At 43.0% G+C, this 27,372-nt stretch overlaps 1 protein-coding gene across 5 annotated transcripts in view; it reads left to right on the forward strand.

The window, feature by feature from the left end:
• The window catches only part of Ppp2r2b (protein phosphatase 2 regulatory subunit Bbeta), a 398,449-nt gene that overhangs the window by 145,928 nt on the left and 225,149 nt on the right, over positions 1-27,372 (forward strand). For 2 of the 5 annotated variants that reach the window (XM_048419510.3, XM_048419512.3), the window contains exon 2: positions 3,404-3,597. The exons of 2 other annotated variants lie outside the window; for them this stretch is intronic. In XM_048419510.3, coding sequence (XP_048275467.1) covers positions 3,404-3,597 — 194 coding nt within the window. Of the gene's footprint in view, positions 1-2,848; positions 3,287-3,403; positions 3,598-27,372 lie in introns of those variants that run through there. One more of the 5 variants, XM_048419514.3, reaches the window with a different exon arrangement.

The following is a 27,372-nucleotide window of genomic DNA, read 5'->3' on the forward strand; positions in this document are numbered from 1 at the left end:
GAGAGAGAGAGAGAGAGAGAGAGAGAGAGAGAGCATAAATGTGAAAGTCAAAGGACAGCTTGTAGGAGTCAGTTTTCTCCTTCTACTATGTGGGTTCTAGAGGTCAAATTCAGGTCATCGGGCTAGGGTATGGGCACCTTTATCTGCCGAGCTATCTTTCCAGCCCCCTTTCAAGGTGTAGCCCGTGCTGGCCTTGAACTTATGCTCCTCCTGCGTCCAGCCACCTCGCCAACCAGTGGGCTTGGTTATAGGATGTGTCCTACCTCAAAGCTCGCATTCTTCTGTGAAGAAAGGAACTTTGTTTCATATTGTCTGTATTCCCAATGCTTAGACCAGTGCTAGGACATACCAAATGTTTAGTAATTTTTAGCATGCATACATGTAGGACTGGATGGGAACAATTATTCCCATAGCAGCAGGAGGTATAAGCTAGAAAACTGCAGGCTCACAGTAGATTGTTTTTGCCTGATTTTTGTCATAGAGAAATAAAAGACTAAATGCCACTAACTATATTTATTTAATATATATTACCATTCAATAAATATAAGCAAGCACCTGCTAAGTGGCAGATAACCTGATATTGGAGACATGATGAAAATATTTGGTGATAATAATCATAGGCAAATGCTGGAAAAACAAGTGTCAGTAAAAAGGCAAAAATAATTGGAAACAAAAAATAGTAGAGGTCTGTGGTGTGATCTCAGTGACGAGAAACAGCCTTCCGTAACTCTGAAGTCTACTTAGTGAGTGGGACTGGAAGTCCTTCTCGTGTGCCCTCTTAGGACTTGTGTCTTTTGTGTTGAGGAGGGAATGCAGGCAGAATATTGCAGAACATACCAAAGGGGAAATTTAGCTGACTCAGAGGCTAGGGGAAGGTTGTATTTCTCATGGGTTATCATGGAAAATCCCTCACACTTAATCTGACCAATAAGCCTGAGCCCACTACATCATACAACTCTACATCATCCAACTCTATTCCAATCCAGCCCATATTCTAAGCTGACAAGGCGGTGAATTTCCCAATTCCCAGGTCCTCAGCCCTGCTGTTGCACACAGTCTAAGATTGTTTTATGCAAAGGCAGGACACTTCTGCACTCTGATGCCCTGACAAATGAACTTACCCTTTCCCTTCTTTCTTCTGTACCACATGCCAGTCTCCAAGAGAAGCAGAAAGGTGTCCCCATGGGAACCAAGCAGCCTTGGTGAGGCCCCCAGCTCAATGTGCAAGACGCCAGCAGTAGAACAACCCTGAAGCAGATTGAACCAACTTGTACCAATTCTCATCTGTCACTTAAATTTCACATGTGGCTTTTGAACAGAGTCAAACAAGCATGTGAGATTTAACAACTACATGAAGCTAAAGTAGAATCTAATGGAAGCCCACCTTTCACCTCCAAATTGCAGGGAAGCATTTCGACTCCCTTCTTCCCCAAAAGATGCAGTTACTTTCTGGGGGTGGAAACAATATCATTTTTCACCCACCAGACACATCTATTTTTTTCCTTTAAAACCTGGTGGCAATTCCCAACCTCAGTTAAGGACTTGTTTTCCCATTTTTTTTAAAACTTCAAATGCTTCTTTCTAAATTGTGTTTCCTGAAGCATTCATTGTATGTATATAATTAACTCACGGGTCCCTCGGGGTCCATCTGGCTAAACTCTGGAGTTTAACTGAGCAAGACATTTGCTGATGTCTCTCCCTACAGTGACACTCAGAGAAATGCATACTGCTTCCGAAGGAAAGCGGGGAGAAGTTCTTTTCCAAATTGCTCTTCTCGTGGTTTGGACTGTTCTGTTAAATTATTTTGTTTGTTTTGTAATAGTAATGATCTCATTTTCTTTCAAATGTGGAATTTGCCATTTAGGGAGGTGTAGGCTGAGGAGTGGATCCTGTCTTTGCTCTGAGCTGAAGAAGACAGGTCTTTTGTATGTTCCATTGGATTCTTTAAATTCTATACGGGTAGCAGTGGCCCTCGTTGGTCCCAGTCTCCCTTCTGCATTCAGGGACCTATTATGCTGAGGGCATACGGTAGACATTCTGAAGAAGCTCCACCTAAGCCGAGAAGCTCCACCTGAGCCAAGAAGCTCCCGTGTCTGTCCAAAAGAAAACTTAAAGGGCTACAGAGAGTGTGCTTCTTCAGTCATAACAGATTGACCCATAACTCAGCCTGTATTATATAGACTACATCTCTGACTGTGTAGACACTGATGCATTTCCGAACACCAGCTTTGCACAGTTAAATGTTAGACCACTTGGAAAGCAATCGGGCATGATAGCAGTCTCAAAGTTCTGGCCCCGCTCTACTCTGTAGTCCTAACGTGCAGGGTTAACCTTCGAATAAGCTCCTTTTCCAGCTTTCTACGGGTTTGAAGCTCCAGGCCTCCCGCCCTTGAACTTCAGTAAGGCGCAATCTGCATCATATCCCGTTAGCAAAAGGGACCTAGATGTGGCCTTCTACCCAGAGGAAGCTGCTTCTAAATGCTGTCCTGAATGAAGTGCAGGCAGGTGTCTGGAGCAAAGCAGTGAGCTAAGGGTCTCTGAGCACAAGCCCTGTGCAGCCCTTGGCTACAAGGCACCAGAGGGGAGAGGTTGAAATAGTGTAGCTACAGCCACCCTCCCCCCCCCCCCCCCCCACACACACACCGCCCTGTGAACCTGCAAGCTAGCCACTCGCTGTCCAGGTGTCCTTGGCTGCTGCAGGCACACTTCTGCAACAGAGAGCAGCCGCAGCCTCCGCCTGGACTCCCACTGCTGCTGGGGAAGAGTCCTGGGGCTGCTGACGCGGTTGGGAGGAGCCTCGCCTTTAATGCACCAGCCGCCTCCAGCCTCCTGCAGCAGGAGCAGCAGCACCACCAGCAGCAGCTGCGAGTGCGCGCCTGTGGGTGTGAGGTTGAGAGCGCTGGCGCTGGCTACAGCGCCCTGCCTAGCTCCCTGCCAGCTTTCCTAGCCCCCGCCTGTGGGAGCCGCCCTCCCGTGGGACCAGCACCCTCGTCTCGGCAAGGCAAGCCTGAATCCTGCCCCTGCCATCTCGCCACTGCAGCGTGGGTCCGGAAAGGCACCATTTTGTCGCGGCTGCCCGCTCTCCCAAGGGAGGAGGGCTCTCCTTTTTTGCATTTTGAAGCCACTGCCTACCAAGGGGAACCTGTTGGGCATCTCCCCAGCCCCGCTTGGGAGTGCCTCCTGGGCAGTCGGGCAGGACCAGACCTCTCGTGGGGGACACAGGGCTTCCTGGTACCCGGAGGCAGAGGAGGCAGGCACAGCATCCTCGCTGGGAATTGGAGCTGAAGTGAGCGCACCGTGCGGGAGGAGCCACCGCAGCCGCGGAGAACGGAGTGGAGGAGGTGACAGCTCCATTGCCGGGTTTTTATTTTCTTCTCTCTCCGCCTCCCCGTCTCCTCTTCAGGCTTGGACCATGGTGCAGTCCCACTGGCTCCCCTGCCCCCCTCTCCTGTGAGACTGGCTGCGGGGTGGGATCATGGATACTTGTCTGCCGGCTTCTGGTTCCCACGCAAGTAAGCCTGCTGTCAATGGAGGAGGACATTGATACCCGCAAAATCAACAACAGTTTCCTGCGCGACCACAGCTATGCGACCGAAGGTAATGCCAGCTCGGCCGCATTCCGCCGCTGGGGTCGGGTGCAAGTTGCGGATAGCTGTGCTTCACCCAGCGGTCAGGCGCCTAGTGGTAGAGACTCCTCTGGGCTCTGGGGCTGGGGCTAGGGCGGGGGCTCAGACTAGGCTCACACCCGAACTGCGATCACCACATCCATCGGGACTCTGTGACGAGAGCCCCAGTTCAGCAGCAGGTGGACCAGGCGCCCCCGGGAGTTAAAATGGCCTTTAGGGATTAGGCTTTTCAGGGCGCGGCTCCCAGGCAGACAGATGATCCCAAGGAAGCAGATAACCCCTTCTTGCCCCAAGATGCTTACAGGAATCTTGGACTGAGAGAAAAAGGGAGGGGCCCAGTGAGACCTTGATCCACCCCTCTCTGGGTATAGTGTGATACCGTGGCTCTCCGTGGCTGCAGTGAGTAAGGGCACGGCTTCATTTCTTGCCCATTCATCTCTCTGACTCACTGGCTTACCTGCTCAGACAATCACAACCCCCTAAAAGCCCTTTGCAAAAGTGGGGGAGCCCTTTCCCCCTGGAAGTACGTTAGCCAGAAAATTTTAAAAATGTAGCTGGGGAATCGTGTTCCGCGGCGAGCAAAGGAGGCTGACACGTGGGGCGAGCAACGGGAACCGTGGGGCCTTTAAAAATCACCATTATGAATTCTGCAGCAGTACTTTCTGCTGAATCAACAGCCAGCAGAAAGCAGGAGTGTTCAGCAAGCTGAGCTTTGGCAAGAGGTGAAATTGTGCTCTCTCTCTCACTCTCTCTCTCTCTCTCTCTCTCTCTCTCTCTCTCTCTCTTTCTCTCTCGTTTGCTTGCTCTCGCTCTGTCACCAGCCTAAGCGCTGGGCAAGCCTTCAGGGAAAGTCAGCAGGTGGATAGCATCCTTCCTTTTGTGTAAGAGACGTTTTAGTTTCATTTAAATGACACAACTTTTGCATTTGAGCTTCATTTTCTACCTGTGGGTCTTGGTTTGGCAACTAATACAAAGCGCTGCATTGTCCTATGGTAATAGCCCATGTGAGAACACGGGTGTGAAGGTGCTTAGGGAAAAGGTCCCAAGACATTTTAGCCTGTGGTTCCTCTTCTAGAATGCTGAAATTTCTGTAGTGTTTAATCATATCAGAAGAATGCCAGAGAAAGGCAGGGTTTCAAATAAGAGTGCCAGCCCTGGGGAAAATAAAAAGACACATGTGGGGGAGGGAGTCAGGGTGCCACCCTCTGCAAGCATCTCTGGAAGTTTAGATAGAAGAACTCCAAGTGCTATTAAAAACACTTCCTTCATCACCATGTCTGGGGACCAGCGAGTCCACCATGTCTGTGGTACCAGATGCCCTGCAAGCCCTGAGACCCTGGGGATGAATTTTAAGATGGACCACCCATCCCTGCCCCATGATGAATACCATTCTTGCTGTTTTTTTGAAACTCTTTCCACAGTGTGTTTTTGAAATTCTTTAGCACAGTGGCGGTGTGACGATAAGTCTTTGTGCTTTGTGACTGAGTGTGACCAGGTAGCATATGACATCTAGGATTTCCATCCACCAGAGCAACCAGCCCTTGAGTCTGTTAGCTTTGTGGTGAGTAGGGAGCTTTCTGTGTGTGACTACAAAGAACGGATGTTACCTTCTTTATATATCTTCTATTACATTGCACAGGCAAAGGGAAACCTAGCAAAGTGAGAAGGTGACCGAGCCAGGTGTATAGGAATGTCATTTGTGGAAGGAGGAAGTTTAAAATGATGTTCTTTATTGTTTCCAGGGTCCTGAATACTAGCTTTGTACTTATTTAATTGCATTTTTATATAAATTCTAATTCTGGATGAAACATTTGAGTTTTTATAGTAACATTGAGGCATGAGTTTATAGAGAAGAGCTTTTCATTTTTTTCTGGTATATATAAATCAGTCTCTCGTAGATGCCTGTACCTGATCTTAGTGAAGAGCTGGGAAGAGGGGGAAATGGAATAAAAGCTTGGTGGTGTAAGAAGCTCTCTCTAGTTTTGGTTTATTAGTTTTCAACCATCTATTCAGTTGAACTGGACAGTAGGGAAGAAACCTTTCTGCCCCTTCTAATGAACACTTGAGGAAGGACCAGCCTGCCCCCAAGAGAGCACCAGATTCAAGTCTTCTCCCCAAAAGTTCTTTTCCTTCTTGACAATTTAAACCCACTTACTGGTGGATTATCCTCTTCGTCCTTTAGTAGATAGTACTTCTCTGTTTCCTTTATTATCACTCCACATTTGCACTTCTACCTGCTCAAATACAGTGGACTATTTCCCCCCTAAACTCTCCTTCATGTTTTCTCTGAACCCCAACCCCCACCCTGCTTTGCTTGGATCACCCCACACTGCAGTGTTCTACAGTGTTCTATTTCAAGCTGAAAGGGGTTTGCTGTGTAGTTACTGTGAAGGACTCCAAGCTCAATTTGCATTGTAAGTGGTAGCTGCAGGCAGGCTCATCCAGCTAAGAGCAATGCAAATGCTATGATCTCTCTCTCTCTCTCTCTCTCTCTCTCTCTCTCTCTCTCTCTCTCTCTCCCTCTCTCTCTCTCCTTTATGGGCCATCAAGATTACTGCTCTCTCCTACCTTTTTCTATCTTTCTGTCTTTCCTTCTTTTCTCAAGTCAGCATCAGCATCATCAGGCCTTTTCTACTCCAAACACTCTTCTGAGATTTCTCTGTGCATTTCCACATATCCAGAGTGGGATGCCAACTGAAGCCCCTGAGGCCTGGAGATGTTGCTTGTTACAAGGCCATCCATTTAAGAACACGTAATCTTCAAGTAGAGACCATCCTAAAGCCCACCTGTTTTCACTAGAAAATTCTGCTACCTCCTATGACCAGAAAGATGACAATGGTTTCTAGAGTGTATGAGTTGAGTTTCTTTCCATATGGAATAGAATTCTTCTCAGAAGTATTTTTTAAATGTGCACATGGGTGACATATAATGGGTGACGGAGTTCAGGTGACCATAAGCTTAAAGTCAGTATACTGGTCGATCAGATGTGGGACTCAAGAGTCCCTAACCAAGGGTCCATGTCTTGGATTTCTAAGATCTAAATGGGACTTTCTGCATTTTTAGATGTCTGCTGGAGTAACCAAAACTCCTGTTTTCATTGTGGCAGTCTGTGGATTTTCTAGATTAACCTGGCACTTCCAAATGGGCTCAAAGAATAGTGTCATAAAGGACATGAGTTAAAATGACTTGACTGTCCTCTGTCTTCTTAGCTTTAAAATGGGATTCACAGCCGGGCAGTGGTGGTGCACTCAGGAGGCAGAGATAGGCAGATCTCTGTGAGTTTGAGGCTAGCCTGCTCTACAAGAACTACTTCCATGGTTACTAGAGCTGTTGTTAGACAAAGAAACCCTGTCTTAAAAGAAACCCCCCCAAAAAAACCAAAACCAAACAAACAAAACAAATAGAATTCACATTAGAACCCCAGAAAAAATTATCTGATACAGAGCAAGCATTCAGGATATTGACCTACCACAAATCAGCCCAATCCACCATAGCTGTGGCATTCACCTGTGTTTGCATATCAAACATTCTGTCTTGTTTAGATTGCATATTGATTGGGGTATTTTTGAGGGGAAGAGTTATTAGAATATGGCAGAAGCCACCCTTCTGGTCCTCTAGCCAGAGAACTTGTCATTTAGCAATTTTCTTAATTGCTGGTTAATTGCTGGTTATATCTTGGCATCAATAAGTCCCATTTTCTCCCAGAAGCCTTAAGAAAAGCTGTCTTGTTTACATATTATTAAAGAAAGAATGGGTTAACTTCTTTATGTGGTTCCTACCAGTTACTGATTCTGCCTTTAGTCTTTCTAGAAATATCACCTGGCTTTCGGCAAAGGTTAAAATAGAAATGCATGTTCAAATACAGACATGGCCTCTGCTTTCAAGGGATGTCCAGTCTAGCAGGAGAGGTAAAACACTGGATGGTTAATTTAGCAAGTCAATGTGTAGGGCACACACATGGTGGAACATAGGTCTAGTCTAGATTAGGAACCAAGGGTAGGTTGTCGTTTGGCAGTTTTAAGTTACGAACTGAAGGATGAGATCTACATTATCAAGAGCCAAAGGTGTCTTAGGGAGAAGGGACAATGGGCACAGGAGCCCAGAGATTCAAAACCAACTGACACAGTCAAGGAATGGAGAGATGGCTATAGCTGGACTGTAGGGGACGAAGATTTAAAAATGAGGGTAGAGTCGGTAGTGACGCAGAAATGCACCAAAACCAAGAATGATTAATGGAAGAGCAGAGGAGCAAGTAAATGGATAGCAATATGATAAAATGCTCTGTAGGGTTTTAATGATAAAACCCAAGTGGGCCCATGGATAGTCACTATAAAGCACTTTTGTTTGTCCTAGCACTTTTGTTTGTTCTGCTGCCTGTTTGGAAATTTTCTTCATAAAGTATTGGGTGAGGGGAACCTGAAGAGATATTCAGGGGCCAGATCCTATCGAACCTCATTGCTCAAAAGGAATTTGGATTTCATCCAAAGATGGATGAAAAACCATTAAAGGATTTCGGTAAAGGAGAAATATCAGCTTTGTTTTTTTCAAAAGCTCAGTCTGGCTGCTGCATAGGGTGGGGTTAGAAGGGTGAATATGAGCTGGGTAGAAAGGGAAGCCGGGAGATAAGGAGGAGACACATTTATACCCAGGATGATGTCTGCAGTAGACATGCACTGGCAGGTGGATTAGGGACTCATCGTAGAGAAAGACTGTACCAGACTTCCTTGATAAGATTGTTTGGGTGTGAATGCGGTAGCTGGTGCTGAAGACAACTCCCAGAGGTTTGCTTTGAGGATCCATACACAGGATCCTTGCAGAGAAACAAGAAACCTTCTTTGGCAGTTGATAAGTTTTAAGAAAGCCATGACACGTATAGTTTTACATCAAGACCCACCAAAGCGGTGGGTCTCAACCTTCCTAATGCTGCAACCCTTGAACACAGTGCCTCATGTTGTGGTGACTCAAACTATAAAATAATCTTGTTGCCACTTCATAATTATAATTTTGCCACTGTTATAATTTATAGTGTAAATATCTGATATGTGACCCCAAAGGGGTGGAGACCCACAGTTTGAGAACCACTGCTCTAGAGTAAGCAGATATCTGCTTCTGTTGCTCAGAAGAAAGTCCTAGACATAATATTTAAATTAGATTCGATAGCAGGAGCATATTAAAATTATTTGAAACCATGTGAACAGGTGAGCCGCCCAAGAGAAGATTATTTAAGGGAAGAACGTAAGGCGCTGAGTGAGAAGTCAACGAGAAACTGATCCTTGTTTGGAATCAAGAAATTCCAGCAAAAACACTTCACGTGGGAATGGGGGTTTTGATATCATAATGACCCAAATACCAAACGTTTCCAAATACATGTCGTGTGTAAGCAGGTGGTTAAAAAAAAAAATCCAGTCTCAGATGTGCTGAGTTTGAATGTCTTTAAAGTTGAGAGCTGAGTGAAATTCTGCATCATCAAGCGCGGGATCCCTCCTCCAAAGGGAATACTGTGATGGGTAAATCTGGGCAGGTGTGTAAAGATGACTCTTAAGATGAAGATACAGGAAGGCACTGGACCAATAAAAGGAGGTGGTGTCCCACAATAGAAAGCCGCCTCCGGTCCCTTCAATTGCCTTGGCATTTGTATGCTAATGGAAGATCAGGATGGTACACTTCCAATGCATATGGATGAGAGTGTAAGCTCTCAGGAAAGCCTGGAATGGAAGGTGGGAAGAAGCTGCCTTATGCCGTATGCTATTGTCAGTGACCTTTCTGGGGACAGGAAATGTTCTGCAACTCAACATAATAACCAGAGTGCATTGAAATTACCAGCAAGTATTCATTATTAGCAACCAGGTCTCCAGGGGCAAGCGCAAGCCCTTGACGAGTGCTGGTCAGAAACATAGCAGTGAACTTGGGGTGAATATTATTACACCAGTCCTGTCAAAATATTGATAATGCTCAGTGAAAAGAGCACAGCTATGGACTGACATCCGTAGACTCTGACATTTGCATTTAAGAGGAAACCACGGGTCCAATTTAGACACCAAACTGAGGGAAGGTGTCATGAGTGCTGACTGTGATCAAGACGTTTTCCTAGGTGTTTCTCAGGTTTACTTGTCTAAGCTCCTTGTGAAAACTGGGAGAGTGGTTGCATTAATCAAGTATTAACCTCATTTCACAATAATACATTCCGTGATACAAAGAACCAAACAAACTCCGCAAACACATTTGTATTGCAAGCATACTTATTTAAGCAACATGACCAGAGTGGAGCCTGTGACAGCCTGGATTCTGGGCACCTGCATTTTGCCCAGCTGTTCTGTTTCTTGTCCAGATCTTGGGAGAGGGAATTCAAACTGAATTCTGCTGATGACGAATACCCCGCTATGCTTAACCAGTGCTTCTGGGTTCCCTGGATCAAGCCTTTCCCAACTGAGCATAGCATATTCCTGGGCCATCTCTAGCCTCTCACCAAGAGGGAGCTAAGTTCCCTCAGCCAGCGCCAGAGCCCCTGGCTGACATACTCCTGTGGATTAGTTCCACTCTCTAATATGAAAGGAATGAAATAGATATGACGCTAAGAAGTCAGTATGTGAGAAACTAGCTGGAGTTTTATGAACAACATTTTCAGTGTCTCACCCCCCCCCCCCAAGATATTGACAGTGAGGTGAGTTCCTGGGCTGGGCTGGTGACAACCCCTATCAGTGCCTGGACCACAATGAGAGAGTGGCAGAGATGCTGTCTGGGGCGTCTTCTTTTTGCACACAAATGTGAAGGTGCCTGAGGCCAAAGCTGCTCCCCCAGCCTCTATGACAAGGAGAAAGGTTCCATCTGACTTGTCATCCTCCCAGGTCCCTTCTTTTGCCATGCCAATGGGGACCTAAAATCTCTCTCTAGAGCCTGACTCAGCTCTCCATTTGAAGACACAAGTTAGTTCTACAAGGTCACTAGGAGTTTTGTCATCGATAACCTGGGAACCCTCAATTTCTTAGGCTCCAAATTCACTAAAGATTAGGAGTAATGATACACTAGGCATGTGTGAAATCCAAAGATAACGAATTTGCATTCACTGATTTATTTGGAGAATGAATGAGCCAACCTGGGTAACGGGAAGGGCCAGTCAGACTCTCAGGACAAACCTTCCTTACTTATGGTGATTGCAAAGAAGAGAAGAGGGTGTGGGGGTACTGGGCAAAAGATGTGTGGCGTTTAGGGGTGGGCAGGCTTTGACCAGAGAAAGTTGAGATCTGTGAGGTGGTGTGTGCTTCCTGGGGCTGATCACTTAAATGAGTACACCTTGTTTATTTTGTTTTTGTCGGGCAATTTTTTATAGTCTTAACGGTCTTATTCATGTCTGAACTCCTCCTTGTCTATCTTTCTAGTGGCTACAGAGACCTCTGCGTTATGACTGTGCTCACAGTTTACTTACTTGTGAATGGATGGTCAACCCTTCTACGTTTGTACTATATAGAAACTGCCATAGTGGTTATATATGTATTTGAGCAGACATCCTCTTTTCTGAGTTTATCATCTTCAAAGATGAGATAGATGCTGATTCATACGTCTGAGTGGGAGGGTACTAAGACATCCTCCCCATTTATTCTCCATGTAAACCTTTGATTATGCAGTGAGCCACCAAGGGCCTAAAGAGAAGAGCGCCAGGCACGCCACTACCGTGAACGCAGAACTGTGTCTAAAATGTGTGTGGACCTGAGTTTCTGTAAATAGGAATGACGGCTGGTGGTTGGAAAAGGCTTTCTGTTTGCCCCAAGCAGTCGGTCCTCTAGACTCTCTTCCCATGTAAGCCCTCACACTTCCAGAGCCAATAATCATTGTGTCTCCCTATAATTGAAAAGTTTAAGCAGAATTGAGGTTACTACCCTACAATAGGACAGCACAGACCACGCCCAAATCTGCCTGATTCAAGACCCCAGACTATCTCTACTCAGTGGGTCAACCATAACTGCTGAAAACTGAAGTCACAATGGTGACACAGTTTTCTAAAATACTCTCTGCTTCAACATCAAAACAAAGGTTCCTGTTTTTATCAAGAATCCACTGGTATGGGATGTACCTCAGAAGCCCTGGGTAGGATTCCCAAACCCGTCACAGTAATTAGTCACTTTGGGTATCTGAGTTTCCCCTTCCTAATCTGCTAATGATGAGATTGGAGGTGGGGGAGGGAAGGAACAAATCTGTAGTTTTATTGGCTGTAAATGTCTGCATCGATCTCTGTCTATATTCATGATCATCTGGGTCTCTGGTATGTTCAGATACTGTGCTCAAGGGGTGGGCCGGGAACCCAGGCACAAGCTCTAAATGGCTCCAGAAGTCCAGGTCTGGCTATACTGAGGGGCCAAATCATTCTCCTGGCAAGACGGTACCGATGCAGCCAAGAGGTAGAGCCAGAAAGGGAAATGTCTCTTTGCCAAAAGCTGCTGCAGATGGAGGAGCCAGTCTGTCTGGGCAGCCCATGACTTTGAGAGGAGCCATTTGGCAAAGTTGTTGGCAGGAAGTGCCTTGCAGCACGGATGCTGGAGGCAGCCTTAGGCTGGAGAGATTCTGGTTTGCAGCAACGGTGGCTGGTGGGACAAATAACCATCTGGTGAGCAGAGTGCTGCCCACCTTGCTTCGCTGACAGGGAAGAGCAAGTGCCAGTCGGGGAAACGGAACTCTCCATGACAGGATCTGACAGACACAGTAGACTCTCCCCTCTGCACCGCAGACTCTATGGAGAGTTGTAAATCCCCTGTGCCCTTTTGGAAATCAGGAAGGTCAAAATATCTCCTTCACTGTCACCATGTAGAGAGCAAATCTATTAATTTAAAACAAAACCATGGACTTCCAAGGATAGCACTGGGTGTGCTGTGAGTGGGGGATGGCTGCTGCAGTTTCTGCATCCTTGATCCAAAGCATCTTCCCATCTATTCGGGCAGGTGACACTCTGCCATTCTCCAAATGTAGTTAACTACACACACCATACTGTGTGTGGCTACCGTGTTTGCCCTTATAGTGTCAAAAGATGACCTGGGTGGCTCTTCGTGCATCTTTGCCAAGTCTTTTCTAATTACAAAAATATGGCAGAGGATAGAGCAACATACATTGTTTTGATGTCGGACACACAGAAGAAATTGTTCTCACCCCATGTGTGACAAAGAGTTGAGAAAATTCAGAAAGCTATCTCATTGATAATGGCATTCCTTTTTAGGAAAAGTATTAATTAATTGCAGAGAAAAGCAAAATGTGTACGTGTTGTATGGATCTCATGTCTGGAGCTATATTTTTCTTGCACACACAAAACCCATTATGGTAAAGACCACAGCTAATTTTTATGTACTTGAGCAAAATACAGTGATGAATATATGTGCTTAGTCACCTCATAAACTATCTTTACTGCAGATGTTTGTGATTGTCTACTACATTTAATGTCACAGTTATTTGTCATCTTTCAAAAACATTCTGTTTACTTTTCATTGGAACAAGCATTTTCTTTTTCTTTTTTTTTCCACCATTTTTTTTTCATTTAGCCTGATATGTTCCAAAATAGACATTAAGAGATTTGGGAACAAACACTACTGGTTCTCAAAAAACACACAGCTCAAGAAGAAAAGTGGAGGTGTGCCTACTCCAGAGAGTCACCTCCTAAAGTAGCTTTATTTACAATCCAGGATACTGACCCACTTCTTAATACTTCTAAATTTCAGCTTTGTGTTAGTATACAAAATAAGGGCTTTCATTATAACATTTTCACATATACGACTGTATCTTGTCCATTTTTTGCTCTCCCAAACAATTTCTTCTCTATTTTCCTGATGTATACATATGTAATGTTATATATATATATATATGTATATATATATAAAAATGTAGTTTTCTGTCATGTAAATATGTAGTTTCTAGATTCCACATAAAAGATAACCTGTAATTTTTATGTCTAAACCAAAAGCATGCTTTCTTAAGCACAAATTTAAGTATGTTCTCTCTCTCTATGTATATATATATATATAAAATGTAGTTTTTGTCATGTAAATATGTAGTTTCTAGATTCCACATAAAAGATAACCTGTAATTTTTATGTCTAAACCAAAAGCATGCTTTCTTAAGCACAAATTTAAGTATGTTCTCTCTATGTATATATATATATATATCTACATATGTACTGTAATGTACTGTAATGTCATAATTCCCTATAAATAACCCAATGGCATGAAAATTTTGTATGCTCTCCATTTTGCACAAGTGTATGGGTGTTCTACAACAGGAGTCAGTGAGCTTTTCTTGACAAGGACCAGAATATATACTTTGTCTATCCCAATAGCTCAACTCTTCCATTGTAGCTTGTGGCAATGGGTGTGTTCCAGTAAGACCAGCACAGTGTGGAAAAGCACTGATGTTAAGAGAGAACCAAGTACGTGCACACCAGTGGGTGTTCAGTGTGTAGAGGAAAGCCTAAAAGAAAATCAATTAGCTCCAGACTAATTAACATCAATAGTTTTATATATTTTCTTCCAGGTGTTTCTCTGTGTGTGTGTGTGTGTGTGTGTGTGTGTGTGTGTGTGTGTGTGTGTGTGTGCGCGCGTGAGTGCGTGCATGCACACATGCAGTGTGCACACACATGCACGTGTGCACACAAAAGAGAGAGAGAGAGACACAGAGGACTGGACAATTGAGGGAATGCTACATTGACATGTAAAATAGTACCGTATCTGGCATTTGTCAGTTTGGATTCAACTGGGGGGGGGAGAGTGTTGTTTAATAACATCCTATAGTAGAATTATATTTACGTTCCCTTAACGTCATAAGTTCAAATTATGCCCATTTTTCTTATAATTGTATGATAAATAGTATGTTGTCTGTAAATCATGTCTTGTTTTTCATAACAAGCTTCTAAAGACACACGTGCTGGGCAACATGACACAAACAGCTATGTTTCTACGATGACATTTTTAACTTGCGTTCTGAGATAACTGCACCGGTTAATTCTTTTCAACCTCTATGGTGTGTTCCTACCTCTGTTCTGGCCACCATTTGCCCCAACTTCTCATTGCCACAGCTTTTTAGGGTCTTTAAGTTCATCCCAGGGAAGTTCTGTTGGATGAGAGTAAGGAAAATTTGATAAACTGAATTTTAATCTAAACCTTTTGGCCCAGGCTCTCCTGGAGCTCTGGCTCTTTCGCCCTTTCCTAGCGGAGCGGCAGGCTGCATTCTAAGCCATCAAGTGCACGGGTGAGCAGCTTGCTCCCTGGGATACAGTCGCCCACTTATGTTAAATAAAATTACTTTCGTGGTTCCCAGGCATCATTTGTAGATGAGTATGTGGAACCTGGTGACCCAGAAATGTTAATTTTCCTCAAACTAGTAAGTAGGTGACTTCAAAGAATTATTGACCCAGTGTGACAACCAGTGTGGTTGTTTAATGAGCTGACCTCTCTTGGGGCACAAATTTGACATTTCTAAAAGCTGTGCTTTTATTTTCCTGGTTAATACAATGAACATGTAGTTGGATGAAATTTGAACTCAGGCAAGGCTGAGAGGGAAATTCTGTTCTTTGTTGTCTTAAGACTTCCAAACATCACTAGTTTCCCCCCAGAATGGCACTGTAATTTGGAGGACATGAAAAATAATGTAGATCAGATCCATTTGATATGTGTGAATAAATTATGACTGCTATGCTTTAAGCAGGTCTGAGTCCATTTTCAAAGCCCGCAGACTGTCTGAACTTGTGCTGGCTTTAGGTTTTGCCATTGGAAATCAGTTGGAGGTTCTGGTTCATTTGATTTAGATTCTTGGGGCCTTCCCTTAGAGTCCTGAAGTCAGGATACCAGGTCCTTTGAGGCCTTTTTAAAATTAAAACATTTTATGAAACATTAAAAATGATAGAGTATATGCGCTACCTGCTCAGTTCTTAAAATTTAAAGAAGGATGGATGTGTAGAAGGATGGATGCATGAATGGATGGATGCATGGATGCATGGATGGATGGATGCACAGATGGATGGATGGATGCACAGATGGATGGATGCATGCATGCATGGATGATGGTTGGTTGAGTGGATAAGTATGTATGGGGGTGGGAAGGAAAACCAGGGCTTCCATAGAGGATAGCGAATGTTAAGGTATCTTCTAGAAACAGTAAGTTTCAGTGGAGATTTGGCCATATAATTTTAAAATCACCCTTCATGATAATATTAAATCTCCTAATGTCACCTCCCTCTTCTGTCTTGAAGGTAGGAATTAAGGCTGCACAGATATGTGGGACTATGCTTCTGGGAATTCCTCGATGGTCCTAGTTTAAGATAAAACCATGACTTCCCTAGTCCTATGGAATGGCATCTAACATCCCCGGTGGTGGCTAAGTTTTAATTCTATCTCCTGACCCTGTGCAGAGCCAGAGATGGAGACAATGCTGAGGTCTCAGCAGGACTTGAACTCTGTGCTGTGGGGAAAAACACAAAGGCAGTCTGTTTGTCACATTGCGTTTCTGTTGCCAGCATGCTTAGTCAGTCCTGGAGCTTCCTCGGCACAATATGAAATGGAAATTTTCCGATCGGATTTTTCCCCCATACATCTTAGAAACTTGGGTTAGAGCCCACTATGCACACCAGGTCCTTTTCTTTTTCCAGTAACTTGACAAGCAGGTTGCCTTTGGGTCCCTCCCAGGGATCATTTCGATCTAGACACTGGCACATGCTGAAAAGGCAAAACCTTTGTTTTCTCTCGTTCGCCCTTTAAGAAGGTTAGTCTCCTCACAGTGTTTCCCTTGTGAATGTTAGTGTTCCCTGTTTGTCTGTTCATCTTCAAACTACCTAAGGCGGCTTGTGCTGGGTCCTACCACTCTGGATCGCTTTCTCTCTCCGCCCCTGTGTGTACTCCTTCCCTTCCCAACTATCCACATGCTCAGCCCCAACCCACAGATTCTCATCAAACTGTTTATTTCCCCGAATGCCCTAAGCTATCGACTAATCACAATTTTATGGAGCATAGATATTCTTCCCACTTCATGAGTGTGGAAACTGAGGTCCAAGTTCAGTCAGCCAGGGAAAAAGGCAAGTGCTGCAGAGTTCCTCCCGAACAAGGCAGACCTTTTCTCAAAGGCAACGCTTTCATCTTTGCCTTTTAGCTTACCACATGGGAGGTAGGGTTCTTCTTGGCTTGGTAGATGCTTTCAGAACTCGATTTCATTAGAAAGGACATGGATAACTCCACAGAAGCTGCTTGCATGGCGTTGCAGAAATTCCTTCCTATCAGGGACACACAAGTCACATCAACCCCTTCTCCAGAGGTTCCAGTGGCAAACAGAGGTATCCTCCTGCCAGAGTTCACTCTGGGGAACCAAGGAGTTTACTGGACTTCCTCACAGTGTGTGGATGAGAGGTTCCTCATCGTGTGTGTTGTCCCCCTGCCCCAGCAGGGCCACCCCTGGAAGGTGTGGAGCAGCAGGAGTGGAGGCTTCTGCCTAGTGACTTAGGTGGAACCCCCTTCCCCTAGTCTTCCTTCCTCTACCTATTTATAGTCGTCCCTCCCACAGCCATATGCACTTAAGTCGAAGCTACATGCAAGTGGTAAGGAGAAGCTGGATACTTAAATGAGGGTCCCATGACCCTCCCTGTCCCTCCATAAGGAGGCACAGTCAACAAGCCCAGCTGGGATAATCCTTTTTGCAAAGGGGCAAAGCTGGACTCCACAAGATGACAGCTGCTTGGCTCAAATGAGAGTTTACATGAGTAATTTGCATGGGAATTCACACTTGTAGATTCCTGTGAAGATGTTGAAGTTGGGTCCTCTTGCCCCAGTTAAAGTTTAAAGATGCAGAGGAGCTGTCAAATGATGCAATATGTGATTTTTGTAAGGACTCAGACTCTCTTCTGCCTTGTTTCTATTTAACACATTCATTTCTGCTTATTCTGTCATTCTATTCTTGAATCATTCAGCAAGTAGTCATTGACCACGCAACCTCACACCTGTTTCTGAGTCAGTGTGCTGTGACATTCATAAGAAAAAAATATGAAAAGTTGTTCATATTGGTTCTGATAAGCAAAATATCCTTTGTATAAGCAAACCCCCATATTTTAAGGAAAATTAAAGGTATCCATGATAAAAAAATAACTATGTACAATAGGGTTCCACTTATATACACGTGTATGTGTGTATTATCATATAAGAAAGTCAGCTATCAAAATATTAACGGTAATTATCTCAGGCTGATGAAATGTTAACTAATTGCTACTCCATATTCCTATAATGTGTGACAGTTGTGAACAACTGTCCACATTGTTTACATAATAAGAACAATAGGCTGTCGGGTTGTACAGAGAACCAATTCAGAGTGCCTGCCAAGTGTGAAAGACGAGTCACTGGATAGCAGAGTAACAGATGTTCACCCGAGTTCCTTCTTTCACTTTGATGACACAAAAATCCCACAAATGAAAATCAGTTGGACTAGTAGTGGCTTGCAGCGAGACCCCTTCTCTAGGCCTCTTGCCTGAAGGGCTGGGGAAGAGCGTTGACAGTGAGCTTGGCCTTAGTTTCTGTCCTCTTTAGGTCCTTATCTCTTGATTGAAACAGGAGATGTAAGATAATATCTCTGACATCATCTCTGACACCTCATAGCGGGGTAGGCAAGGGTCTAGATGAATCAGTGAAAATCAATGGCCGTAATGGAAAACCCATCTGAGAAAAAAAAAATGTTCTAGAGCCAGTGGGCCAGAGCCAACCCCTCTGCACATGAAAGATCTCACAGGCTGTGTTTATTGACACAGAAGGTAGTTTTAATTACTCTGAAGGAATTTCTGGCATGCTTTGTCAAAGCTAGTCTTAAAATGTTTAATCAGTGGATTAGTGACACCCCGACCTACTGGGGAGGTCTGCACAGGGGGCAGCTGCTAGGGAGCAGCGTACTGCTGTATGGCTGTTTGCAGCACAGTAGACTGGACAGGAAAACGCTATCCGCACATGAGACGATGTGGCTTTACGTTGTATGTCTGAGGACCCTGGTGTTCTTGCTTGGTTTATGACTCATGCAACCTCCAGGTGCTCTGAGATTGACTAACCGAAAAGTGACCTTGGTCATGTCACCTAGCGCTCGCTAGATTTTGAGCAAGTGATCAAACAGATTTCTAGCTCTACAACTGGTCCCTTCAAAGAATATGTGTTTCCAATTTTAGCTCCAAGGAAACTGTAGGCTTAGAATAGCAGGATCTTTGTTTTACTTGCTCTTGGTGACCTACAAAATATTTTAAGAGAAGAACCAGAATAGGAAAAGCAACCTGACAAAATCATGCCACAAAGCCATTTTAATTCATAGATAACTTGAAGTTAAGCCATCATCTACGGTACAAGCAAAGTTATTACTTCCTTAATTCCGCTGTTTGTTCTTGCAGTTCTTGGATAAGTCACTGGAATAAGATTAGAAAAAAAATAGTGAATAGTATTATATATCATCTTTGTTTCACTTCTTTGAGATGAACTCTGAAAGAAATTCATCTTTTCTCTTTGCAGAAAGATGTCCTCACTAGGTCCTTTCCCTTTGTCCTAGTCTATATACAAGATAACTTATGCTTTCTTTTTATTATAAATTTCTTTCTTTATTTATTTAGTCTATATCCTGGCTGCAGCTTCCCCTTCCTCCTCTCCTTCCAGTCCTTCCTCACATTTCCGTTTCCACTTCCCAATCCATTCCTCCTCCATTTCTGTTTTGGAAAAGGACAGGTCTCCCATGAGTGTAAAGAAAATGTAGTATATCAAGTTGGAGTAAGACTAAGCACCTCCCTGCATACTAATGCTGGGTAAGGCGAGACTTCATCCGGCAACTGGTGGAAACAGATGTAGACCCATAGCCAATCATTAGACTGAGAATCCTGCTGAAGAGGGAAAGAAAGGATTGTAGGAGTCAGGGGTCAAGAAACCACAAGAAAACTCACAGAATCAAACAACCTGAGCCTATAGGGACACACAGAGACTAACCTGGCAACCAGAGAACCTGCATGGGCCTGACGTACGTATATATGTTACTTGTATAGCTTGGTCCTCTTATGGGACTCGTAACGGGGAAACAGGGGATCTCTGACTCTGTTACTGGCTATTAGGACCCAACTCCCCATATTGGGTTGCTTTGTCCAGACTTAATATTTGTGGAAATTATGCTTTCTAATGCAGACTAGCAAGAAACAATAACATGGTACTTCAAAGCCTGGATAGGAACATAGGAATACAAACCTGGTCTGTTTCTGTCAAGTCTACAGGGAAGTAGAATCTTGGGGAAGGAATCCCTCTTAACCATGAAAGCAATTTAGCAAATCTTTCCACAGATATTTTGGTATTGATGATACTTTTATCCTCTGGCCTTTCAGATTAGTCTGTTAGTAAACCAACTTTCCTAAATTGTTGAACACAAAGTGTTCACATTTTGGTCTTTGAAGAAGTTAGATACAATAGAGGTGCTGTCTAACACACGTATAGGAGTTTTGAATTTCTTCAAACTCCTCAGGGAAAAACAACTGTGTGCCTTCACCTTAACCCTTAGCTTCTGCCCTGAGATCCTGTATGCGAAGCTCTTATAACAGTGAACAATGAATGAATATGTCCTTGCTTTTACTTATTTTCTTAACAAGGAAACAGAACCATTTGTTGTCCATCAATTTATCTACAATCATGGGCTTACTTTGTCATAAAAACTTGTTAAGGCTATGGATTCTGATTCTCTGAATACGGCTCTTCTCATGTAAAAATCCGAGAAAATACTTAGATTCTCACCTGGAGGCGATCTCAGGCTGGGGAAAAATACTTCTTTTTGCTGAATCTCTATGTAAAATGGTGGCCATCCATGTCCTTTACAGCAGGTTCCTTGGGGAAAAACAACTGTGTGCCTTCACCTTAACCCTTAGCTTCTGCCCTGAGATCCTGGATGCTCTCACCACCTCTCTCCAACATGCGATCACTTTCCCTCTATCTCTACTCTCTCCTTTTCTCTTAGCTACTAGCGACCACCGTTCTCTCTCTCATTCTATGAAGTCAGATTGTTTCTACCTCTACCTATGAGGGAGAATTTGGAGTCGTTGGCTTTCTGTGCATCCTCTAAACTCTTTGTCGGACCTGGGTAAGAGTGGTGCCTCCTTTTTAAAATCATTGTCCACTTGACAAATCAAAGTGTGTCAAACACTGTGTCCCTAGCCAGCGATGTAAGCCTCAAAGAACTAAACATTCTTTGATGAGTTCTAAAAGTGGAGAGAAGCCCATGGTCTTGGTCCTCTTCCGTAGCTGTGTCTCACACGCAAATATCTGACTCATAGGTATCTATTGGAAGAATTAAATCAGACAATAGCTGTAAACTGACTAGTTAGTTTTGTCCCTGCCACGGACTGAACAATAAATGAGTAATTTTGTTCTATTGTTTGCAATATTTCTACAAGACTAAAGTGGTCACAAATACAATTCATACTGGACCATATAGCTTTTGTCCTTATAATCCCTTGAGTTTGGTACTATACTAAAATTATATTTCAGTTGGTAAGAAATAGATGATTAGGTCACTAGTTTTTTGTTCTAAGGCAAACTATTGGACTTTTCTATACCATGTGTCTTTGTTATAAAATGAAGATAACATAGTCTTTAATTTCTTTCAGGTTGCTATAAGCACCACGCATGTGATACAACATATAATAAGCCAATGATGGTCCCAGGGACACATTTGTTTAGTTATGTTAGAATTTATTTTCATTAATATTAGATGGGTTGTTTATAAGTCCTATAGTATCTAATATTACTATTACAAGACAGAATAGAATAAAAATAAGTTACTTCTTCATCTTTAACCTTTGAGCCAGTATCAGTTCAGGCTGGAGGTGATTTGATCCTCATTAAGTAATAAACATATTATCTTAGATTGGAATTTTGTAAGAATCTAAGCTATTCATTGGAACTGGTGTCTGTCCGAACCAATCTCACCTAAGAGACTGGGTGGGGGCTGGGGAATGTAAATGCTGCTGTGTGTTACCAAGATCTGAAGCATCACCGCCCCCTCCTGAAGCCTGGATCTGAACCCCGTATTTGTCACAGGAGCCAAGAGAAACCCCAAGAGAGAGAACAGTGGCACAATAATGAAATGTGAATTACCCAGATGAAAGCATCTATGGACGAAAAGGTGTTATCATTTATGCCTGCTACTCTTGACCAAATAGCAACATGGAAGTCCTGCGTCAATAATTTTAATTGCTTGATAGTTATTCTGTGAGATTGAATATATTAAAAATAACTGTATATGAGACAATTTGACTTATAATTGCATACCATTTTAATCAAATATACACGAGGATGATAAATTTAATGATTTTAACATCACCAAGAGAAAGAGTGACAGGTAGGCAAGAGAGACAAGAGCACTGTCTTCTTTATTGATGATAGAGGGGCAGGTTGAATAGGCTAGTGAACAAGACAGATGTATTAATTGGTTGAACAAAGAACAAGGGCTTGGGGTCTGAAGACAGATGAAGAGACAGAATGGGCCTCTTACTTTGCATATAATGAGGACTGGACAATCTGAACACATAGGTGACTTTTAAGTGTGAAAGTAGAAATCCTTGTGTGATAGGAACAAGCAGTATTTATGCACTGATACCGAATATTTGAGAATCCTTGCTTTGATCAGTTGTCATTTTTCATTCATTTCTTCAAACTATTTATGGCAAAGGTGCTTGGCTTGACAGGATGTAGTTTTGCATCCTGGAAATATAATTTAAGTGAAAACAGTTGTATTTTAAGAAAAAAATCACCAGAAATTCTCCTTTGAGATAGGGTTTGTAACAGAGTTGGATATGCATACCTAGACAGACCAAAGTCAGATGGGAGAAAAGCTACCTTTAAGCAGAGAAGGAAGGAAGGGAGGGAAAATTCTCAAAGAAATATTTGTCATAGGGCAAATGCACTTAATAAGTGGTCCAAGGCCAAATAAGGGTAGAAAAAAACTATATACCTGAGCAAGTGCCTGCTTTTTATGTATATCTGGATATGTAGGTATATACTCTCTGTCCAGATATAGACAAAATGTGCCTAGCAATGGTGAACCAGGGAATCTAGGGTACTTTAGAAAATGATTTTTTGTTGTTGTTTTTGTTTTTAGCAATATTGAGAACCAAACCCAGGCCCTTGCCTGTGTGAAACAGGTGGTTTTCCACTCAACTATACACTTAGTTCTCCAAAGATATTTCTTAGTGTGCTTTTTAAGCTCACAAAGAGTAGGAGGGGGCTGAAGAGATGGATGACTAAGTGGTTAAGAGCTTTTGCTACTCTAGCATTGACCCTACCTAGGTTTGGTTCCCACCACATATATCAGGTAGTTTTCAGCCTCCTATAACTCCTGTTTCAAGGGAGCTGATGCCCTTTCCTTGCCTCCAAGGTCACCTCCACGTGGTAAATGCAGACAAGCCGGCACACAGACATACATGTAGATAACTTTTTAAAGTAAGATTATAAGAGATGGAATTTATTTTTCAATTTTGTGTGTATGTATGTGTGTGTGTGTGTGTGTGTGTGTGTGTGTGTGTGTGATATGAAGTTCAGTTTAGTTCTATCCTGGGTATAGAAAGTTCACATCTCTCATCTGTTTTAATGATGGCTTTGTAATGCTAATTTATCTTGTTTCATTACAACCCACAATAGCATTTTCAATGTTGCATTTTATGATGTTTCTTTAACGAGATAAAATAGGAAAGATTTTTGAATGACTTTTCAATGTTTGTGTTTCTCTACCATGGGAGAGAGAGAGATAGAGAGAGAGAGAGAAAGGGAGAGAGGAGAAGAGAGATCATACTTGTACGTCAAATTCAAAATTCCAAAGCACAAAACCTGCAGTAGAAACAATTGGGAGCTGGCACTTTAAGAGCGTTTGAGGAAGATGGCAAGAATGGATGCCTGCTTTACCTTTTGCCCTTTCAAAAATGCTAAGGAGTTGGAAACTATTGAAACATTTTACATAGCTTAATGAATGAATAAATGTGAGGTATAAAGTGTACATAGTCTCTGAGAAGTGTCATTTCCACAAATTCACCTAGCTTTAAAAATAGAATCCATTAGTCTTTGCTTAAGATTGTCTTGAATTTGCAACATTAAATTATTTAACACTTGCGACATAAACCCATATATGGTTGTCTCTGATTTCCCAAAACAAGAAACCATGGCAGGAGGTTGGTATAAAGAGGCTGGTGGCCATCTTATTTAAGGAGTGTCAACTTGAATCATAGCCTAGTTACTAATTATTAAGCACTTCGGTGCCATTTAGTGCCCAGATCACTTTCTGTGGATTTCTTACCTGCTGATATGCCATAATCACCTTAGGAAGTGACACTGTTATTGTGTGTGCTTTACACATGGAGAAACTGAAGCTTGGGAGGTTAAGCTTGTACAAAACCCCTGTAAAGTAGACTGGGATATGAAAACTGGTAAGTTTGATTTTAGGGGATACATTTTCCGCCGCTGTGTAATCATAACCAAACTCCTTCATCAAGCAGATTTAAAGACGAACAGGGGCTGGGCATGCTGGTGCGCCACCGTTAATTCCAGCACTGTAGAGGTAGAAGCAGGAGGATCTTTGTGAGTTTGAGGGCAGCCTGGTCTACATAGTGAGTTTCAGGCCAGCCAGACTGTAGGGTAAAACCCAGTCTCCCTGATTGGAAAGGGGCTCGAAGCAGCACAGAGCTCTAACTTCTCCTGCTCCTGTGCACATAGAGTTGAAGCATGAGTGACTTGTTCAGAAGGTAGCACAGAATAAAATGTAAATGTGGTTGCAGAGACATATAAACTACCATTGCTTGTTATGTTAGAAACCCCTGTAATTTGGTGGACTTGGAATGTTAGTAGTTAAAGTGGCACTACCGAAAGAACCTTAAAAAAAAAAAAAAAAGAACTTTCCACAAGGTGGATCATGGATTTGGTCCCAAATGACAATCGCGATACTAAAAGGTACTCAAACATTCAGAGTTTGTTAATTTCTGTTAATCGTTCCACACCCCACTGTACAGCTCAGCACAAAATGAAACTGAGGCTTGGCAAGTATCCAATTCTTTTTTAAGAACCTTGGCTCTTCGTGTGGATAATCCAAGACACTCCCTGGCCCTGTGTAAATCCTGATTACCCAGCTGACATACGTACATATGTGTGAGCATGTGTGTATGTGTACATATATGTGTGTGTGTGTGTGTGTGTGTGTGCTTGGTGTGTGCATGCATGTGTTACGCTCTATTCTCTTCTGGTGACCTCTATGTTTCTGTCACCAACCTGCTTCCTGAATTTATCTGAACTCTAATCAGTTATTATGTCGTGAATTCAGGAGAGTGTACAGTAGTACCCCAGAAGCAGGTCTGTTTCCCTCACTGGAGCATTGCCAGGTACTCAGGATGGCTAAGAACCTTTGGAGTGATTGCACTGTCTTTTTGCAGAAAGATTATGTCTCCGCCATAAAGGGAGTAGCTACTGCTACAATAGGCAGAACAACAATTAACCAAAATAATGGACTCTTATGCATCATAGTCCAATCCCTGAGGCTAATTGTTAGTTTTAGTTTTGCCTGGGGGAAGCTACAGGACTTTTCCCTTTGGAAGCTGGACGGAGCTAGTGTGAGGACAAGGCTATCATTCAGACATCTAAGTAAAATGCAAACAGTTTCATGTATTTATGGTCACTAATGACCTGTAATCAAAGCATAATTTGTTAGGTGGAAACACAAAGGCACCATTAGTTTATTTGCTCAGGAATATAATTGGAACTGTGTGTCAATCTGGGGATTTCCCTCCTCCCTGGGAGAAAGTGAGCTGGGCGGTGAGCCCCGAGCTTCAGGCTTTGGGACAGCCATGGTTCCATTTTGTGAGATCCTTCCCTCCTGACCTTTTATGGCTTTAGTAGTGGTGGCAGCAGGTGGGGGGGGGGGGATGGAAAAGATACCATTTCTCTGGGCTTTTTCCTCTTGCTAAGTGAGCAACTGTTTCTCTTCCAAATCCCCCGCAGTCATACTTCAGCTGGCTAATTCTCTTGATGCATGTCCACTCATCCAGCAAATAGTTTGCACATAATTATCAAGAGCCAGAGAAGCTTCCAGGACTGCCCTATGCCTCAGGGTTTACAGTGGTTACCTGGAGATTTCTTATACATTCTCTGTAAAATTTATAATCTCTCTATTGCCTTTATGATTCTCGATAACCCTAATTACTCCTCACCTAACACCAAGTGAAGAATTTTTTTTTCTTGGCATGAAATAGATGCTCTGGTGAAATTTGCACCTTAGGGAACAGGGATTTTTAATCTTGGGGGTGCACAACTGTCAGTAGAGATATCGATCAGTTAGATTACTCCATAGAAAACGTATGGTATCTTTTGCCTAGTTATATGCTCCGAAAGGGAATACATTTAAATTCGATGAAAGCATGAGATGCTTTATTCTTCATCAAGCAGAAAAGAAAAACGCGCTGTGATCTACTTGGTACTGTGGAGTAATGATGGTTATCCAGGCAGGCACTGGAATCAGCATAGGTCATGAAGTCCACCTTGGTCTTCTCTTTCTCTGCTTTCATGGCCGTATCTCCATTCAGCATCACAAGAAGCAGCTATCTAGCGCCATTTCTCTCACTTGTTAGTGTGCTGGCTATGCCCTCCACCCAAAGGTAAATGCCTGCCTCTCTTGTTCAGTGTGTACCCAATGCGTAAAGCAGCACCTAGCATGTGTGATGCATGTGTGATACAGTGTGATGCAGTCCAGACTTGATGACAAGTGCTTTGAAACCAGCATTTAGAAAATTGTGAAATAACCCAAAATTCCTTTATAACAATGACTTTAATTTAGTCACTGAAAAACAACAGAATTAAAAGGGGTGGGTCTTCTGATTAGGACTTTTCATGCTCTCTTAGATTCAGGTCCAAAAACTAATTTCTTTCAGCACATTATTCCTGTATCTTTGGAAACTAAGAGCCTAGCAGTGCTATTTCTTACACTTATCCCTATGGCAACTGGTAAAATCTCTTGTGTGTAGTAGCATATCCCTCAGCATCTCAAGTTCTCCTGCTCAGAAAACCTTGACAAATTGTGTGGGTGGGTGGGGTAGTTAGTTTTTTATTAATCAATGGATATTTGTGGGGCACTTACTGTGTGCCAGGCATGAAGTTAGGTGCCACAGTGTGAAATGGCAAGACCCTCTGGGAAAAACACGTTAATCAAAAAGTACCAAAGTCAAGTGCACAATGACACGTGGGACCATAACTCCAGAGGACGATATCATGCTACTGTGAGAGTGTACATCAAAAAAGACAAACTTGAACAAAGAAATCTTCAGCGATCAAAGAACGAATGACCAACCTTTGGGGCATAGTAGGAGTGATGTTGAAGGCTTGGGAGGCCGTTCTGAGGGGATAGCCACACATACAAAGGCTAGATCATGTAGAAGAGAGGATGCTCCTTCTAAGAAATGGAAGATGACTGATGAAGCTTGAATTTCCCAGGATATAATTAGCGAGGTGTACCCCATTCTGAAGATCTTTGAGAGTATGTGTGGCCCTTTTGCTTTTTCTAGTAGGACTAAGAAAACTGTTTCTTTTTAAAAAATTTAATTAAATTTGTGGAAGATTATAGGCAATGACCAAATTTGTTTCTTGAAAAGAAAAAGAAAGAAAAAAGCATATTCTATCTTCAGGGTAAAAATAGAAGTTAGAAATGAGTAGACAAATGGTTTGTTCCCATGGACCTGACAAAGAGCAGACATCATCCATGCCCAGGT

This window comes from Myodes glareolus, chromosome 13, assembly GCF_982192425.1.
Source record: "Myodes glareolus chromosome 13, mMyoGla1.1, whole genome shotgun sequence".
NCBI classification, from domain to species: Eukaryota; Metazoa; Chordata; class Mammalia; order Rodentia; family Cricetidae; genus Myodes; species Myodes glareolus.